The sequence below is a fragment of the Bos taurus genome, chromosome 19 (assembly GCF_002263795.3).
Source record: "Bos taurus isolate L1 Dominette 01449 registration number 42190680 breed Hereford chromosome 19, ARS-UCD2.0, whole genome shotgun sequence".
Lineage (NCBI taxonomy): Eukaryota > Metazoa > Chordata > Mammalia > Artiodactyla > Bovidae > Bos > Bos taurus.
In genome coordinates, this window is record NC_037346.1 from 61,881,232 (window position 1) to 61,899,580 (window position 18,349).

At 52.7% G+C, this 18,349-nt stretch overlaps 2 protein-coding genes across 17 annotated transcripts in view; both read right to left on the reverse strand.

Annotated features, from left to right (window-relative positions):
• ARSG (arylsulfatase G) overlaps nt 1-5,308 on the reverse strand; it is a 104,767-nt gene extending 99,459 nt beyond the window's left edge. For 5 of the 7 annotated variants that reach the window (XM_059877961.1, XM_059877960.1, XM_059877958.1 and 2 more), the window contains exon 1: nt 5,050-5,308. The gene's annotated coding sequence lies outside the window, so the exon portion shown is untranslated. 7 annotated transcript variants of the gene reach the window in all.
• A 2,548-nt stretch (nt 5,309-7,856) lies between these two features.
• AMZ2 (archaelysin family metallopeptidase 2) lies at nt 7,857-16,307 on the reverse strand. 10 transcript variants are annotated; one of them, XM_005221355.5, is made up of 9 exons: nt 16,268-16,307; nt 15,960-16,074; nt 15,660-15,747; nt 14,635-14,917; nt 13,788-13,961; nt 13,557-13,685; nt 10,348-10,511; nt 8,919-9,095; nt 7,859-8,056 (listed from the first exon to the last, which is right to left on the reverse strand). In XM_005221355.5, the coding sequence occupies exons 4-9, from the start codon at nt 14,915-14,917 to the stop codon at nt 7,901-7,903; spliced, it is 1,083 nt and encodes a 360-aa protein (XP_005221412.1). In that variant the 5' UTR covers nt 15,660-15,747; nt 15,960-16,074; nt 16,268-16,307; the 3' UTR covers nt 7,859-7,900.
• Nucleotides 16,308-18,349: the final 2,042 nt, after the last annotated feature.

Below are 18,349 nucleotides of genomic sequence, written 5' to 3' on the forward strand. Positions count from 1 at the left end.
CTTTGGCCACCTGATGTGAAAAGATGACTCATTCGAAAAGACCCTGATGTGGGAAAGACTGAAGGCCGGAGGAGAAGGGGACGACAGAGGATGAGGTGGTTGGATGGCATGGACATGAGTTTGAGCAAACTCCAGGAGACGGTGAAGGACAGGAAGGCCTGGTGCACTGCAGTCCCTGGAGTCGCAGAGTCGGACACGACACAGTGACCGAACAACAACAGTCCTGACCAATGGGGAAAGGTCCTCGTGGCCAAAGTGACCCTCAGGCCACAGGCGCCAGAGACAGGAGAGACCAAACAGCCGCCAGCCCGCCATCAAGCTTCATTTCCTGTGATTAGGGCGGGCTGGCTTCCACCTTGCTGACTAGATAATTTCACTACAAATATAGAGTATTTCCTTCCCCCAAATAAAATTAATCCAGTTGTAAAAATGAGTTAAGATCATGTGCTCTTTTAAGACAAATGCATCTCTGAATCAGTGTTTCCAGGCTTTTAAACAAGGTTATCAATTATGTAAATGTAGCATTTATGCTTTTTAAAAAACCACCAGGGAATTCCCAGCTTTGTGCATTTATCTCCCCTTCCTTTAGCTTAATACCTGTTGATAAAACAGAAAATGGATTCTAACTCAAAGTTCTCATGGTCCAGCCATCCATTCAGGCCACCTAGAGATATTTATTACACCTAGACTTCTGTACTCCTCAAATATTCTAAATCAGAAATGATCATAAATCCTTATTTTTAAAAGCTCCCAGATATGTTCAGTTCAGGCTCTAAGTCATGTCAGAAGTCGTGTCAGATACGGGGGCTCATGAGCATACCTAGTTTAGAAGTCGTTGCCCTTAAAATTCTAGATGGTTACGAGCATTAATTAAAACCACCATATAAAGACAATTCCAACATGGTACATGCTAATGCTCAGTCGTGTCCGACTCTTTGCGACCCCATGGATTGTAGCCCACCAGGCTCCTCTGTCCATGGGATTCTCCAGGCAAAAATACTGGGGTGGGTTGCACTTCCTTCTCCAGGGGATCTTCCCGACCTACAGACCAAACATGCGATAAGGTCTCTCCCATGAGTATACATCCGTTGGGAAAAAAGAACCTGTCCCGGTTTGCAGATGTATCTTTAATATGAGTCCAGTCCAACAGGTGGACGGCAGACTGCTGCATAAATAAGGAAACTAGCGCCCTCTGGTGTTCAGCACCTGTCATGACTGCCTGATGGTGCAAAACAAGAAGTGTCAAGGTCAGGAACTTAAAAAATTTCAGTTTTCATGTAAGAAAAAGTCTCACAGCCAAATCACAGTGACCACAGTGACTGCGGATCTCCTATAGGGGAAACGGAATAGGAAAACTGATACTCCAGAACACTATCTATAAAGGCTTTTAAGATAGGTACACAGGCATGCATGGCTGAGTCCCTTCTCTGTCCACCTGAAACCATCACAGCATTGTTCATTGGCTGCTCCAGTATAAAATAAAAAGCTTGAAATAAAATACAGCTCACCTGAGATTACTGGGAAAAATACAAATTGTGGCCATGAATTTACATTATTAATATTTATCTACCTTTGCAGCAACTCAAGACGACGACAGACACACGAACGAGACTAGCAACTTACCCACTAGAATCTGACCCAGATGTTACTCTCTATGTGCGGACTCCCTTTTTTAAAAAAATAATAATAATCGTTTATTTTTATTTCTTGACCATGGTGCAGCCACGGGGGATCTTAGTTCCCTGACCCAGGATGGAACCCTGGCCCCTGCCCTGGAAGCATGGAGTCTTAACCCCTGGACTGCCAGGGAAGTCCGGGGACTCCCTCTCCAGCGTTGACCTCCAGACCGTGCCGCAGCCAGCTTAACCTGCCCTCAGCAAAGCCCCTGGTCCTCCTCCCCAGACCTGCTCCTTCCTTCACAGATCCTATTGACTCTGCTTTCTAACTATATCCATAGCCAGACTGTCTCTGCCACGTCCGCCAGCAGCCCACAGTCAGTGTGATCCAAGCTGAAGGACTGGTCACCTCCTAGCTGGTGTGCCCACCTCCACCCCTGACCGCCCTGGCCTCCCTTTTCCATAGAGAGGCCTTGCAACAATCCTTTGAAAGCACAAGGCATACCTGATCCCATTCACAACCCACAAATCCTTAATGTGGGCTCCCCATGCCCTGCCTGGGGCTACAATTTTCTGCCTGGGTTCTGCCACGCTGGCAGCACTGGCTTTGTTATTGCTCCTTGAAATCTCAGGCCTCAGTGAGTGTGGCTCCCTTTGCCTGGTCCACTCGTCCCTTACATGTGCGCACGACCCGACCCTTCCGTCTGTCCCCCCGCCCCTGCCCAGATGTCATCCCCCCGGGAGGCACACCTGAGCACTAAAGACACAGCGCTTGTTTCTACCCCTCGGATCCACATCAGGACTCGTCTACTCGTTCTTTATCGTTAAGGGAGGTGTGATCTTTTAAACTGGAGGACAGCTACACATACACCCCCTCCCTCCCGAGCCTCTCCCACCCCACCCCCAATCAAGGTGAAAGTGAAAGTCACTCAGTCGTGGCCAACTCTTTGCAACCCCATGGACTATCCAGTCCATGGAATTCTGCAGGCCAGAATACTGGAGTGGGTAGCCTCTCCGTCCTCCAGGGGATCTTCCCGACCCAGAAATCGAACTGAGGTCTCCTCATTGCAGGTGGATTCTTTACCAACTGAGCTATCAGGGAAGCCCAATCAAGGTAGCACTTTTTATTCACTGATATATTCCCAAGGCTTTGAGTAGGGTCTGGCACATAGTAGGTGATGCTCAAAACATACAGCTGAATGGATGAATTAGTGGGTTTCTCGGTTTTCATTGACTTTTTCAAAGATGAGCCTCAAAGGGCTCCCGGTAAGGCCCTACTATGGGCAGGTCCACTCTGAGGAAGAAAATATGAGTCCACCGGAGACTAAACAGTGAAAGAAAGCACCACGAGGGCACCATCAGTCTTCTGTATATGCTGGTTCCAAGCTGAGGAGCCAACTAACCAACCAAACGGCAAAAATATTTGGGGGAAGAAAGAAACACTCTAGAAAGTTCCAAAAAGCAAAACTTGAATTTCCCACACACCTGGCAACTACTTACATAGCATTTACGCTGTATTTACAACTATTTATATTGTATTAGGTATTATACGTAATCTAAGGGTGACTAAGGTATCCGGGAGCGTGCGCATAGGAAATACACAAATACTACACCATTTTACACAAGGGATGTGAGCATCCATGGATTTTGGTATTGTGGGGCGGGGCAGGAGGTTGGTTCTGGAACCAGTCATCCTGCAGAGAGACGGATGCTTGGAGGGCTGTGAATGTGAACATACGCTGGTGCGGAGTTTACTCTGTGCATGCATGCTGCTGCTACTGCTGCTAAGTCGCTTCAGTCGTGTCCGACTCTGTGCGACCCCATAGACGGCAGCCCACCCGGCCCCCCGGCCCTGGGATCCTCCAGACACACGCATTTGCCAAGTCACCGCAGCTGTGTCTGACTCTGCACTCCCATGGACTGTAGCCTGCTGGACTTAAGCCATTCTCCTGGGGCTTCCCAGGTGGCGCTAGTGGTAAAGAACCCGCCTGCCAATGCAGAAGACATAAGAGACATGGGTTCCATCCCTGGGTCAAGAAGATCCCCTAGAAGAGGGCATGGCAACCCACTCCAGTATTCTCGCCCGGAGAATCAATCCCGTGGACAAAGGAGCCTGGTGGGCGACAGTCCAGGGACTCGCAAAGCGTCAGACACAACTGAAATGATGTGACACGGCGCAAGCTATTTTCCAGGAGGCCTTTTCTTTCATGACGTCTCTCTATCGCTTTTTTTTTTTTTTTTGCCACACCAGGCAGGATCCTAGTTTCTAGACCAGGGACTGAACCCGGGCCCTCCACAGTGAAAGGCTGGAGTCCTAACCACTGGACAGCCAGGGAGTTCCCTCAAGGATGCTTCCTTTCCCGTGTGGTTCAACTGGGAGCAAGTAATTTTCTATGTATTGAGTCTCTCTCATTTTGGTGTTAAAGCAAAGCACTGGGATTTCTCTGACTTTGAGCAGCCCCAGATGGTCCCACTTGAAAAGAGGTTGAAAGAAAGTTTAATCTTACAACCTCTTCTATAAACAATCTGAAAAAAAAAACCAGTTCAGTCTCCGGCTTGTGGTGCTGTCCTTCTTATGAGGTCACGCAGCATAGTGAAGACAAAGCAGAGCTTGGAAGTGAGGGAGTTCTGGGGTCATCTCGGCTGTTGGTATAACTACACACAAGTTCACACAAGCCTGAGCTTGTTTCCACATTATCAACACTTTGCAACTTCGCTTTCCAAAAGTGAAAAGGACGCAGGAGGCCTTGGCAATGGAAAGAGAGAGTTAAAAAAACCCATCTGTTTCAGAGAATCACAGCAGGTCCCCAAAGCACATTCACGGGGACTCCAGAAGCCTTCACAGGGCCCCCCAGCTTTCAGCCTATGTGAACACTGCACACACTGAAGACCCCGCGTTTCCTTCCCAAAGCCTCACTCTCCTGTTACTCAGCTTCAAAGGGACACCTTCCCACGCAGACCGGAAACCGGTCGTAGCTGAGCACAGCACTGTCCAACACAGCAGCCAGGAGCCATCGGGCCTGCCCAGCGCTGGACATGCGGCCACTGGGAACCCAGACGCACCGTCCCAGCAAAATACACACGGCATTTGAAGCCTTAGTCTGAGAATATGATGTAAAGTGACGTAAGTCAGACGGAGAAAGACAAGCACTGTGGGACATCACATCCGTCTGGGACCGAAGAGAGCAGAGCTGCTAAACTCAGGGAGTAGAACGGTGGTTATCAGGGCTGGGCGCGGGCAGCAGGAGCGACGCGGTTCAAGGTCCAAAGTCGCAGGTAGGAGAGAAGCTGCCCCGAAGAGCAGCGCACGGCACCGCGACGACAGACAACATCGTGCGTACAACATCAAACCTGCACGAGACCCGCCTCAGTTCTCCCCCTCCCCCCAACACACACGGAACGTACACTCCCTCAGGCAGCTCGCGCGGGTCACCTGTTGGTAACGCGGGATGAACTGAGGACCGGAGCCACGCCGTCGCGAGAATGTCACCGCCTCCGTCCGCGCGCGCCCACGGGCTCCAGGAACGGCGCAGGGGCCGGGGCCGCTCCGAGCACCCACGGGCACCGAAGAGCGGGGGCTGACGCACAGAGGCCTGGCCTCGGCCGGCCGAGCCCGCGCGGACGCACTCGCGGCTGCGCGCCGTCCCGCTGGGTCGGGTCCGGTCCCGCCGCGGCGACGGGCCGGGCGCCCTGGGCGGAAGCTGCCGGGCGCTTCCTGCGCGGGGCGGGGAGGCGAGGGCCGCGGGGGGCGGCGCGGGACCGGGGTGCGGGAGCGCGCGCTCGCGGCGCGGGCATCTCGGGGGCGCGGCCGGGGTCGGGACGGCGCTCGGCCTCCGCGCGGAGTCCCCGAGGCCTGAACGTGAACCCCGCCCCTTCCGTGACCCGAGGGACCCTGCCAAGTCCCTGGCGCCGCCGGGAACGCTTCGGACTGTTTTCTAGAATGGTGTCCACACGGTGGAAAGTTACTCTTTTTTTCCTCTCAGATATCTTGTTGGCTCAGCGTTTGCAGAGCAAAAACTGCATAGGTTTTTGTCATTGAGAATCATTTTTAAAAACTACATTTATCCCTAGTGTTTTAACTTTAACTGCAAGAAACAAATAATATTGTTTAACTTAACCCTAAGTGTCCCAAAAGTAAATGCAATGCATTACACACAACACCCAAGTGACGATCGCAGAGTAGACGCCAAAACTGCAGCTTGCGAGGGAGGGAGCAGACCTGTAACAGACCTTGTTGCTGGTCTCACGGTGCAATCAGTGCAGACAGACACGTCTTCACGAACAACTGAAGCCCCGCCCCCTTACACATTTAGTCGAATCCGAGTCCTTTTAGGTTTGCGGCTAAAGCTGACCTACTGGACTAACACTGCTCACCCTGCAGGGCAGTGAAAGGAAACTGAAGGGAATGGAGAAGACCTAAAGCATTAACTCCGGAAGAAGTTAATCCTCCATCAGAGTCCATGCTGCCTGGATCCCCTTTGCAGTGTTTCTTAGAAGACCTGGTCTCTGCCCTCCGATTAGTTTTAATGACAAACCACCATTTTCTAAATGACTATAGGTTCACCGAGCGGGAGACTGGAGGCGAAGCCATTGATTTGGTTCTAAAATGTGCTTTAAATCGTGCTGCATAAGTAACAATGCTAGGATTCAGGCGTGAAGGGGAGAACATACGAATTACCTTTAGTTTCACCCTCCAGCTTAAACGAGAAGTGGGAACTCCACCTGCCAGCATGCAGGTCACGCGATCTGCTCTAGCTTCTAGATTTCCTGGATCCAGCACTCCGTCTGGTCTCAAGTTTTTAACCTGCTCCCCACGTGGACGTCCAGCCCATGTTCCCAGCCTGATGTGGGCATTTCTGGCAGATGCACAGGTAACTGGGCCCACGCTGCCCCTCACTCACGTAAACATTAACACAAAGGAGTGGGAGATGACTGCAGGAATAAACCCAACTCCTGCTCTAGGCTGTAAGAAACAGTGCCACACACACAACCGCAAGCACCATTATGTAAAAGGGGAGAGCAAATCTGAGTCCACGTCGGAACGGTTTCCTTTCCTTTAACCTCTGTGCTCTGCTGCTGTTGCTGCTAAGAATGCTGGGGACCTCTCAGCAGTCCAGTGGTTGAGACCACACTTCCCTGCAGAGGGCGCAGGCTCCAGCCCTGGTGAGGGAGCTCAGATCCCACATGCCCCCAAGTGCGGGCCTGTGGCCCGAAATACACAGCAGAGCCGGTTTTCAAGGCTCTGACCTTTAAAGGTGTAACACTTTTCTATTCATATACAGAGGAAAAGCTGCAGAACAGAAAGTAACATCTGTTGTGTTGGAGGTTTGTAAGAAGGTGGTGACGTGACTTAAGTGGACAGCTACCAGAGCAAAGGATTCAGACACCAAGAAGTTGCAACAACCACCCACACCCCCTTCCCTTTTAGTACAAAAGCAGCCTGATTTCTAACTCTGCCGGGAACGCGTCCACCACCTTCTTGGTCTGGCTGGCATTCTGAAGTCACTATTCCTTGCCCCCAAAACTCATCTCTCAATTTGCTAGCCTGTCGTGCTAGCAAGCAGTATGAGCTCGGACTGGCTAACAATTGTGACACGTTATCTGCAAGATATCTGCACCCCTGGCAAAGGACTCCGTCTGTGAAAGCTGTGAACACCAGCGTCCCCACAAGCACCAACAGCGGGGCAGGACGGGCACCGGCAATGCTGCCTGGCAATACTCCTGGGAGGAGCTCCCATGTCCAGCTGCTAAAAACTGAAGTGAGCTGTTGCTTCTTTCAGGGATCAGCTAACCATCAGCAAAGGAAAAAAATAGGCATAGCGGGCCCAAGGCTGGACGAGATTGCAGAAAAGCAGAAGGAATGTCAATGGAGGGTGATGTGGCCGGGTCAGCAGACAGGGACACCTCTTTCTAAAAACTGAGCCAGAAATCAACCCCCAGAAATGATGTTCCTTGGAAATCCTTTCTTAGGTCAGAGATGGCTATTTTCATAGGATCTGTTTACTGACTAATTTCTGCTGGTCCTAGCCTCTCATGAGACATAAACATATTTGAAGAATGGAAATGATGTGCTTGCTCCCGCAGACCAGACTAAGAGAGAAGAGAGTTTTGAGTTTTATTCTAAATGAGCCATAGTTCAAAGTTCAGGTGCTGTTAAAAAAAAAAAAAAACCTCCACTCCACTGCCCAGAAACAACACAGAATCCGTTTATTCCAATGAAGTACTCCAGCCAAACAAAAGCATGATGTGCACGTGTTTATTTGAATTACTCCTACTGAAGGTCCTTATTTCTGGAGAACAGCCAAGCATCTTGTGACCCACTCCTTCCACTCTTTAAAGGCTTCCACAGGTTTTGGCAAAGTCACCAGCTCCTCACGACTGTGTTTTGGAGTAACTCTAGGAGTGTCAGTGGACTCGGCATCAATCCACCTGACCAGTGCCTGCAAAATCAGAGAAGAGACGCATCTTTGAACAAATCACAGCAGAACAGACTCAGGCACGAGAAAAACCGGATCTCCCAAATCATGTGATCTGCATGGGTGACTGATGCCACCCACGGAGATGTTCCACCCGATAAGAGTTGGTCGTGGAGGAGAGACCACGCTCATCAAAGAGTGTGCACCAGAGCCATGCCCGCTGTGAGCACACGGGACAGTCACAGGACGCATGGGACAGGAGACGAGAAGGATGACACGGGTGTTTGAAGGTGGGAGGACGATTTTCTTCTTTTCTCAGCTTGCCAAGGGTTCCACGAGGCACTGCGGTGTGCATGGGGACGTGTACACACCTGAAGTTAAGTGTGCACACTGGGCTGGCAGGCATGCACACGTGCACACACACGTGCAGACAGGGACTGCGTCCCCTGTGTGGGTGGCCATACCCACGCAGGGATGCCGCACACGCTGACGTGTTTGTGGGCACCTGTGGTCATAGGGACACTCCTGCCTCCTCAATACCACCCGTCCCTCCTAACGAGTGTCACACCGCAGCCCCACATTTGGACAGATAAACCACCTCCACATAGTCTAGTTTTTAAACATGAACTTTGCTCTTCGGCGTTTTACTCTGTTCTGCAAAGGCAAGCGCTCTGGCCCTAAACAGCAAATGCAGAAACCTCTTCACCAGGTCTCATTGGGGTCCAAGCGTAAGGCAAGTCAAAGCTGTTAAGATTTTCTTTGCATTTTTTTTTAAACCACAGCATCCTGCTTACCTCTGCTCTAACTTCCTCTGATAAATCACCTCCAGAGAAGGGCCTAATAGCAAATGGTCACTTGCTCCTTAAGTAACCACTTCCCCACTTACTTTGTACCGGTCTCTGAGCCGGAAGCCGACGGCACTCTGCAGCTTGCGTAAGCAGATGGGGCAGAGGTCCAGCGGGCGCCGGTCGGCTTCCTCCAGGTGGTTGGAGCCTTGCATCAGGCAGGCGAGCCACTGGCAGTGCCGGAGGCCAAAGATGTGTCCGATCTCGTGGGTCAGAGTCTGCAAGACAGCCACACGGAGGCGCCTGAGTCAGCAGCAGCAAGGCGAGCTCCTCCAGAAGCAGATCCACAGGAGCCCGCTCCGCGCCGCTCATCGAGGGGGCCCGCTCGCTGGCCCCTCACCTGCCCATGTCTCCCACCCTCCTCTGTGTGCTCCACTGCTTCCCCGGCAGGTTCTCCACCTCCCCGCCGCGGACACCACAGATCACACCTTGGCGGGGCCGGGGGTCAGGGGGTGGTCCTATGCGCTAGCCTCCCCGCCTCTACCCCCTGGATGCTAGCAGCAGCCCCTCCCCGACGGTGACCACCAGAAGTCTGCAGACTTGTCCAACATGCCCTGGGTGGCACACTCGCCCTGGTGGAGACCACTGTTCTAGACGGGGGACCCGCTGAAACTCAGCTCTGCAGCCCTTCCCCCAGATGCCAGGGCAGCAGGGGAGGGGAGGGGCTCCATCTGCATGATGACAAGCGGTCAAAGCAGGGAAGGCACAGCTGAGCCCCACCCCACACCCGCACAGTCAAGACTCTGCTCCAGCTTCCCAGCCAGCCTCTGCACCCTCGGTTCCCCGGGCCATGCCGGGTAGTGGTGCTTACGGAGTCAGAGAGACACCTGTGTGAGGGGACCCTCACGGCTAAAAGCCATGCCGCTTACGGGCCAGCTCTACTTAGAAACCATCGTTCCATCAGGTGGTGTTCTCGACCCCAACTCACAGCCCTGGTGAATGCGGAGAAGCCGGTGTCTCCAGCCATGAAGCAGACAGACACAAGGAGACAGGATTTCCAGAGCAGGGCGGGGCAGGTGTCAGGACAGGCAGCGTGACCATCGGCTGCAGGAGGTGAGCCCGAGCCCCAGGGAGGGAAGTCTCGGGGAAGGAGCCAGCAGAGGCCCGAGGGACGCCTGTTCTCCAGGAAGGGAAACCAGGGTGCGGGGTCCTGCAGGCTTGGGGGACTGGCGATGGGGCAGCCTGACTCGATGACCATGAACTCGGGAATCAAGCTAACAGTAAGGAGGCGGGCACAGCCAAGGCTGTGTGTTACAGGACAAAAGGCAGGCCCAGACGCTGTGCACGTCGGTGTGAGAGTATCCCCATTTACATTGTTTTTATGGATAATTTCAGTCAAGCGATATCCACTAAAAGTGTATAAACACCACCAAGTCACTGATATAGTGACCTTCAGGACTGGGGGTATATAATGTCAAAGGACTCCGATCTCTTACAAGCCACTGCTGACACATCACGTGAGCCACCCACCTTACACGAGCGGAGCAGCAGCACACTGGTGGCCTCAGGAAGGTAATAGTCATTGAACACCGAGTAGTCACTAGAAGACTTCCTCTCCAGCTTCTTCAGCTTGCCTTTGTAGTGTGAGCTGTAGAAGTCCGTGCCGTACCTGGCAAAGCTGAATATTCCCACACCTGGGGGAAGACGACAAGCCAGCACATGGTGAGATGAAGGTTCCCTCCTCTGGGGGAACTACCAGTTAAGGGCCTGCTTGGGCACCTGGCCAGGGCATGCCCACAGCCCCCTGGGCTCAGGGAGGTCTGCCCAACAAGGGGACTTCTGCCCCAGGTTCCTGAGAGCCTTCTGCTGTCCAACCTGCTCTGCTCTGTACAACTCAGAGGTCTTGAGGTCCAATTCTTCAGAAAAAGAAAGTTCCACAGAGTTTGTTTTCTTTTTCCCCATAAAATATTTTCTCAGGAATTCCGTGGCAGTCCAGTGGTTTAGACTCTGCACTTTCACTGCTAACCACCAGGGTTCAATCCCTGCTTGAGGAACTAAGATCCTGCAAGCCTCGTGGGGCAGCCAAAAAAAAAAATTTTTTTCTTAAATCACCCCAATCAAGTATTCCAAAAGGAGCAGCAGGGTTCAGGACCACGGGCGCTCTCGCTCTCTCTGGAAAACTGCGGGAAACGGGTCTCCGGGCAGGCACACCCCTAAGGCGCCTGTCCTTCCCTCTTCCCTCTGCCCGCTGCTGCCCCCCAGTACCTTGAAGACCACACTTGGACCCCACTTTCAGACTGAAGAACCTCCCCCGTCCTCCCATCTGTAAACAGCACGGCTCTCTCTATGGCTGGCACCAGTGACCAGAACAAACACGCCTGTAACTGACTTCCTGCGACACTTCAGCTAGTTTCGGCCATCTCCGTACTCGGAGAACAGACACACACAGCTCACTCTACAGGGGCTGACCGCTTTACAGTCCAGCTGGTCTACATGGTCTCTTTCATGCAGGCTTCTCTTTCAGTTGCTAGTTTGAAAGTAATACAGAACTTTTTTGTTAAGGAAATAAATTCATAGTAAGTTTGTCAAACCTAAATTTGATCCAAAAAGAATGCGCCTCACCGCACCTCCATATTTGAAATATAGAGAAAAGGGCGTTCTAGAAGTTAAAAAAAAACTAAACCTACTCACTCCCAAGTGACGTCCTTTGACCAAACAAAAGTTGGCACATTTCACTACAATACCTTTGAAAGTATAAGTTGCTCAGTCCTGTCCGACTCTTTGTGACCCCATGGACAGTCCATGGAATTCTCTAGGCCAGAATACTGGAGTGGGTAGCCGCTCCCTCTCCAGGGGATCTTCCCAACCTAGGGATCGAACCCAGGTCTCCTGCATTGCAGGCAGATTCTTAACCAACTGAGCCACCAGGGAAGCCCATAATACCTTGAGCAAGAAAATTTTTTTTCTAGTAATCCTACAAATGCATTATTTCCTTTAGTAATTAAATATCTCAATTTTAAAACACCGATCTTTATAAACCTGCCGAGAACAAAGTCACCTGCAGTAAGGAGACCCCCTCACCGCAGGGCTCAGCAACCCTGCTCCCTCATTACATCTTCTCTCACGTCATGCAAAATTTAAGAAACTTATTGGGGAACAAAAAAGCAGCAGAAACACTTGGGGAGAATGCTTCCTGACCTCCTCAAATGCATAAGATAAATTGGTTAACAATATCTAGATAAAAATTGTTTAAAAATGTTTAATGATTCTGTTTCTCTCAGGTTAATAATAAAGGATTTGTCTCACACAACTTTTTGGTTCACTCTTTTTTTTCTGATAGAAGGCTCGTACAAAAAACATCAGCAGGACAGCACTGACCCAGGCCTCTCAGAGAGCACTAGGGGGTCACAGCGGGGGGGCAGGCAGATGTGGGTGGGCACTCGCTCGTGCTCAGCTGCTCAGCCGTGTCCAGCTCTTTGCAGCCCCGCAGACTGCAGCCTGCCAGGCTCCTCTGTCCATGGGATTGTTCAGGCAAGAAAGCTGGAGTGGGTAGCCATTTCTTCCTCCAGGGGATCTTCCCGACCCAGGGATCTAACCTGCATCTCTTGTGTGTCCTGCACTGGCAGGCGGATTCTTCACCGCTAGGGTCAACTGGGAAGCCCCGTGCCTTAATGGGTGTAGGGCTGAGGGACTATAAAGACTACAAATGGAGAACGAGAATGAAGGAAGGGCAGAAAAAGAGGCCCCACAGCATCCTGGGCCCCAGATCTGACAAATGGGGAAGAGGGGGATCTGACAGGGAGAAGCCCTTGGTAGCGAGAGCTCCCTACCCTGCCACCCTGGGGCTCACACACTCCAGACTGACAGTCCGTCTGTGAACCCTGAGCTTGCACAGCCCAGCCCCTGCTATCTGTTCCTGCCCCCAGAACGACAGTGGGCAACCATGCCCCTCAGCTCAGTGGACTTCTCCCCTTCGAACCTGTCTTAGATCCTGAGGGATGTAGGCAGAAAAACAAGAGCAGAAATGGAAGGGTGGGAGAAGTGGAGAGAAGGCAAAAAAAAAAAGAAAAAAAACCCAAATAGGCAAATATATGACTTCCTTATAGAGCCTTTTCCTCCCCAGTGTTAAAAGGCAGGGTTCCCTGTGAGTCACAGTTAAGCTTATTTCAAGTCAAAGACTGAAACTGACCATAAATAACAAAACGTCTGTTCTGAGACACAGGATGTGAAGCGCACACTTATAAATCAGTGCACAGCGACCTCATCTAATGACAACTACGGAAAGAGCTGAAAAACAATTAGCGCCATTTCTGCTTCCATTAATAACAGTTCAAATATCCTTATTTGATTCACCTTGTCACTGAACTATCTCCATTTGCCATCTGTTGCACTGAATGTCTACATATGTGCCAGCCATAACTACACACTTTCTATGGATCAGCAATTTTATGTAAATGATCTCAAAACAGCACAAACAGGTGTTATTAGCTCCAAGGTGGTGCTGGCAGTGAGCGGCCAAGCTGGGGGCAGGGGAACGGACCCAGACCATCAGGGCCTATCCAGAGCGTCCTTTCCACCACGGCAGGATGCTGCGCCAGAAACACTACAAGGCCTTCACATCTAAACTGTAATTGGAAGGGGAAAAAACTGTATTGGTTGGAATTTTTTCTCTCTTTCAAAATCTTCACAAAGAGTCTCAAGCTGAGCAAGTTTCTACCAACAATGTCAAAAAGGAATACCCTCTGTCAAAGAAGCCTGTCCAAAGACAAAATTCCAGGATTCTCTTGGGTAAAGATCGATCATCGTTACTCCCACAACACAAAAGGCATCTTCGGGTTTCTTCTTTTTTAAGAACGTCAGGATCTGCCCTATTAAAAAAAAAATTATGTTTAAGATATATTTGTGTGTGTGTGTGTGTACATATACCTACATACTTTACTCAATTCAAGCTGTAAGGCTGCCCCGTTCACCTGCATGAATCTGAAGGTTCAGTGTGCTATCGTTGATTCTAAAGGAACATCTGGTTGCAGAGACAGGAATCGGCTCTAGGAGTTTGACTGTCAACCCGTAGAAGAAGGCTTCACAGTAGCCCTTGAGCCATTTCAAATATTCTTCACTGATACTTCTGGTGTTTCCCAGCAATCCTATGACAGATACAGAAGAAAATTTAAAGAGAGATTTTGAGATGATCAGAACAGTCTTTACCTCAGTCTACAGTTAGAAATGTGGAATTAGGAACAAACAAACTCTAGATTTTCAATACACAGTTACCGTTCACTAAGGTGAACACAGATTAGAAAGAAAACCTGACTCCCTGGTGGCTCAATGGTAAGGAACCTGCCTGCCAACGCAGGAGACACAGGCTGGATCCCTGGTCTGGGAAGATCCCCCAGGCCTGGGAGCAACTAAGCCCAGGTGCCACAACCACTGAGCCTGTGCTCGATAGCTCAGGAGCAGAGACTACTGAGCCCATGTGTTGCAACTACCAAGGCTCGCACGCCCTAGGCCTGCGTTCTCCAACAGGGCACCACAATGAGAAACCCATGCACTGCAACTACAAAGCAGGCCCTGCTTGCCCCAGCTAGAGAAGTCAAATGTGCAGCTACGAAGAACCAGCACAGTCAATAAATAAAATTTTTTGAACAAAACAAAACCTTCTCTTTCAAGGCAGTTTGGTTACCAAACTTCCACTGTGGGAACGAATGTCAAAAATGATTATAAAAACTGCCCACTTGAATGAGACGGACAAGGCAAACTGTCCACGGCAACAGCACCATCACAAAACCAAACCAAACCCAGCATACTGGCAAGACGCACCAATGCACTGTATGTAAATAGTCTGCTTCCCCGGAGAAGGGCTCTTTCTGTGAAGATTACTGAAAAACTGTTCAAAGTCTTGCGGAGCCTCAGGATGGGAGATTATCCAGTCCGATGGAGAATGCAAAGTAATGGGTCCAAAGAGATCGCTGCGGGGCCGGAAGGCCTCGTTCAGCAGGCGCTGCTCCCCGGGGTCCAACTGCTCATACTGCTTCACAAGCTCTGGGTTCTTTGAGATGAGGGCCGTCTTCAGGGTGTGTTCAGAGTGCCCTACCGTTTGCATCTGCCAGAAGGACACACGTGGTCACACAGACCATGCATATCCAAACTGGGGTCTTTACAGACATCACTTATTTCTCCTAGAATGAAATGACTGATTGCTAACGCCTGGGCGTCATCACCAGAGGACTGCCCGCTTCCACCGTTTCTAATCAGTTTCTTAGGGGGACTTCCCTGGTGGTCCAGTGGTTAAGAATCTGACCTGCAACGCAGGAGATGCAGGTTCCATACAGAGTCAAGCCTAAGATCCCACATGCCTCGCGGCAACTAAGCCTGTGAGCCACAACTAGAGAGTCTATGAGGCCCAGTGAAAGACCTCACAGGTCGCAAGGAAGATATTGTGGGATGCACCTAGAACCCAACGGCAGCCAAATTAAAAAAAAAAAAAAAAGTCAATTTCTTGGGGAGAGTATCTGAAAGAGTGTAAAGACAATCATGAGATTCATTCCTCCACCTCTTAGGGAACCTGCTCCCACTATAAACGTTCGTGGTCACCCTAAGACACGACCCAGTTCCCTATTTCCTCGCCCTTTGGGTAATAATGATATTAGGAGCTGACACATGAGAGCCACATGAAACACATCCTCTCCCACGTGACTCAAAGACGTTCCCGACCAAAGGGAAGTGCAACTCATGTTAAGTCCTGCGTTTCTGTAACTTGGCTGCAGGCTGATAACGGATCTCGGCCACTGAGGTGGTGTCACCCTGGGGAAGCCGTCAGGGGACCGACCAGGAGCCAGACTCACGCTGACAGATCTCTTCCGCTCACACGGCGTCCCCGCCTAGATAGGTCATCCCTCCGCGTGACCGGCTCACAGCTGCTCCCCGAGGGGTCTGGGTGAGGGAAGGAGAGAAACGGGACGTCAGTGTGCGGAGCCCGCCGCGCTGCCTAACCGGGTTTTCTGCAGTTTAACGATGGGGGTGCGGGGGGAGATTTTTAGCGAATGGGTGTCCCCGTTGAGGGCTGAACTCCGGGGTCCAGGGCCACCTCCAGAACGAAGCTCTCTCTTGGCTGGGCTCGCCTGGGAGCTGAGACGGGTCCTCACCGCTGCTGTGGGGCCCAGTCCCGTCCGGTCGGCCCACCTTCACCCGCGGGGCGGCTCCCGCCGCGGCCCCGCCTTAGCGGGCCGGCCCGTCTGCGCCTGCGCGGGAGCCACTACCCTGAGGGGAAAACGGCGGCATCAGGGGTCAGAGGCCGCCTCCGGATGCCCGGCCGGGCCCGGCTCCCCCGAGACGCCCCCGCGTCCGCCGCGGCGGCGGCTCCTCTCACACCCTCCCCCGCCCCTCGAACGCGACTGTCCCCCGCCTCCACCAGCAGGCGGCCCGGCCCCCCGTACCCTCCCGTCATCCTCACCACGCAAGGCGTCAACGCCTCCCGACCCCGGCGGCGGCCCAAAGCGCGTGCGCTTCGCGCCCTGCGCCGTGCCCCGCCCCTTCGCGCACTGCCACGCCCCCGCGCTCCCCGCTCCGCCACGCCACGCCGTAGCACGCACGCTCCGTCGCCCCGCCCCTTTGCGCGCCCCGCCACGCCCACACGCTCCCCGCCACGCCCACACGCTCCCCGCACGCAATGCCGTAGCACGCACGCTCCGTCGCCCCGCCCCTCCGCGCCCGCCACGCCCAGCGCGAGGCCGTCCCGCAGGCAAGGAGCCCGAGTACTAGTGGCCGCTGCTGCCCCTACGCCGTCGAGCGAAGCGCGGTCGCGAGGGGGCGACCAGGCGCCGAGATCCGCCCCACGCTCCCCTTTCCGCGCTGCCGTCCGGGGGCGCCGCTGTCCGGCCACGCCTGCGCCGCGGGGTCAGCTGTTTGTGCGCGTGCCGGGTTGGCTGTGGGTGCGAGCGGCGCCCCAGGCGAGACGAGTCCCCGGCGCGGGAGCGAGTCCGCGGGTGGACGCGCGGCCTGGGCGTGGAGGCGGCGTCCAGGGCACGCGACCCGGGCGGGGCTTCTCTTCCCCGGGACGCGCCCCTTGGTGGGACTTGAGCCCCGCAGCCTCAGAGTGCAGGACGGAAGGGGCAGCTCCGATCCCGAGGGCTTGGGCAGGCTGAAAAGGCGCGGGGTCAAAGTGCAGGCTCCCCGGCCCAGCCCAGTGCTGCCCATTCGCACGGCCCTTCCCCTTCGACGTGGGGGTCTCCTGTCGGCCTCCTCCTCCCTCCTCTCTGACCGGCTCCCTTCACTCTCCCTCCAGTTCGTGCGCTCGCAGCCCCTCTGTCCTGGCAGCTACCTGAAGCCCGGGGAACACCTAACCCTTTATAACCGTTTCCCCATACCTTTTTTCATACCTGTCCTAAAGGGGCGCCCGACTCCCGGCACCTAACCCCAGATATCCCTGCTGCCCCTTTTCCCTCCCCACCTTGCCTGGTGGCTCAGCTTCCCTGGTAAAGAATCCGCCTGCGATGCAGGAGACCCCGGTTCGATTCCTGGATCCTGGGTCGGGAAGATCTGCTGGAGAAGGGCTGGGCTACCCACTCCAGTATTCTTGGGCTTCCCTTAGGGCTCAGCTGGTAAAGAATCCACGCAATGTGGGAGACCTGGGTATGATCCCTGGGTTGGAAAGATCCCCTGGAGAAGGGAAAGGCTACCCACTCCAGTATTCTGGCCTGGAGAATTCCATGGACTAACCCATGGGGTCTCGAAGAGTGGGACATGACTGAGTGACTTTCACTTCACTTTCACCTCCTCCCCCGCCCCAGCATTCACTCAAAAATGCCTCTACATTCAGGTTTTCATTCCAAGCCCCTGTCCTGCCACTGCCAAGTAACCTCTTGGAAGAGGTTCTCCTGATTAGAAATGAGTCTGTGTGCCAGTCATCCTTGTTCAAAAAGAAAATTTGTAACAAAATTAGAAGGATAAAGAAATGCAGTGGCATTGCCCCCAGCAGGGTTTTGGAATAAAAGTTCAGTTCAGTCCAGTCGCTCAGTCATGTCCGACTCTTTGCGACCTCATGAATTGCAGAATGCCAGGTCTTCCTGTTCATCACCAACTCCTGGAGTTCACTCACACTCACGTCCATCAAGTCGGTGATGCCATCCAGCCATCTCATCCTCTGTCGTTCCCTTGTCCTCCTGCCCCCAATCCCTCCCAGCATCAGAATCTTTTCCAGTGAGTCAACTCTTCGCATGAGGTGGCCAAAGTACTGGAGTTTCAGCTTTAGCATCATTCCTTCCAATGAACACCCAGGACTGATCTTTAGAATGGACTGGTTGGATCTCCTTGCAGTCCAAGGGACTCTCAAGAGTCTTCTCCAACACCACAGTTCAAAACCATCAATTCTTCGGCGCTCAGCTTTCTTCACAGTCCAACTCTCACATCCATACATGACCACAGGAAAAACCATAGCCTTGACTAGACGGACCTTTGTTGGCAAAGTAATGTCTCTGCTTTTTAATATGCTGTCTAGGTTGGTCATAACTTTCCTTCCAAGGAGTAAACATCTTTT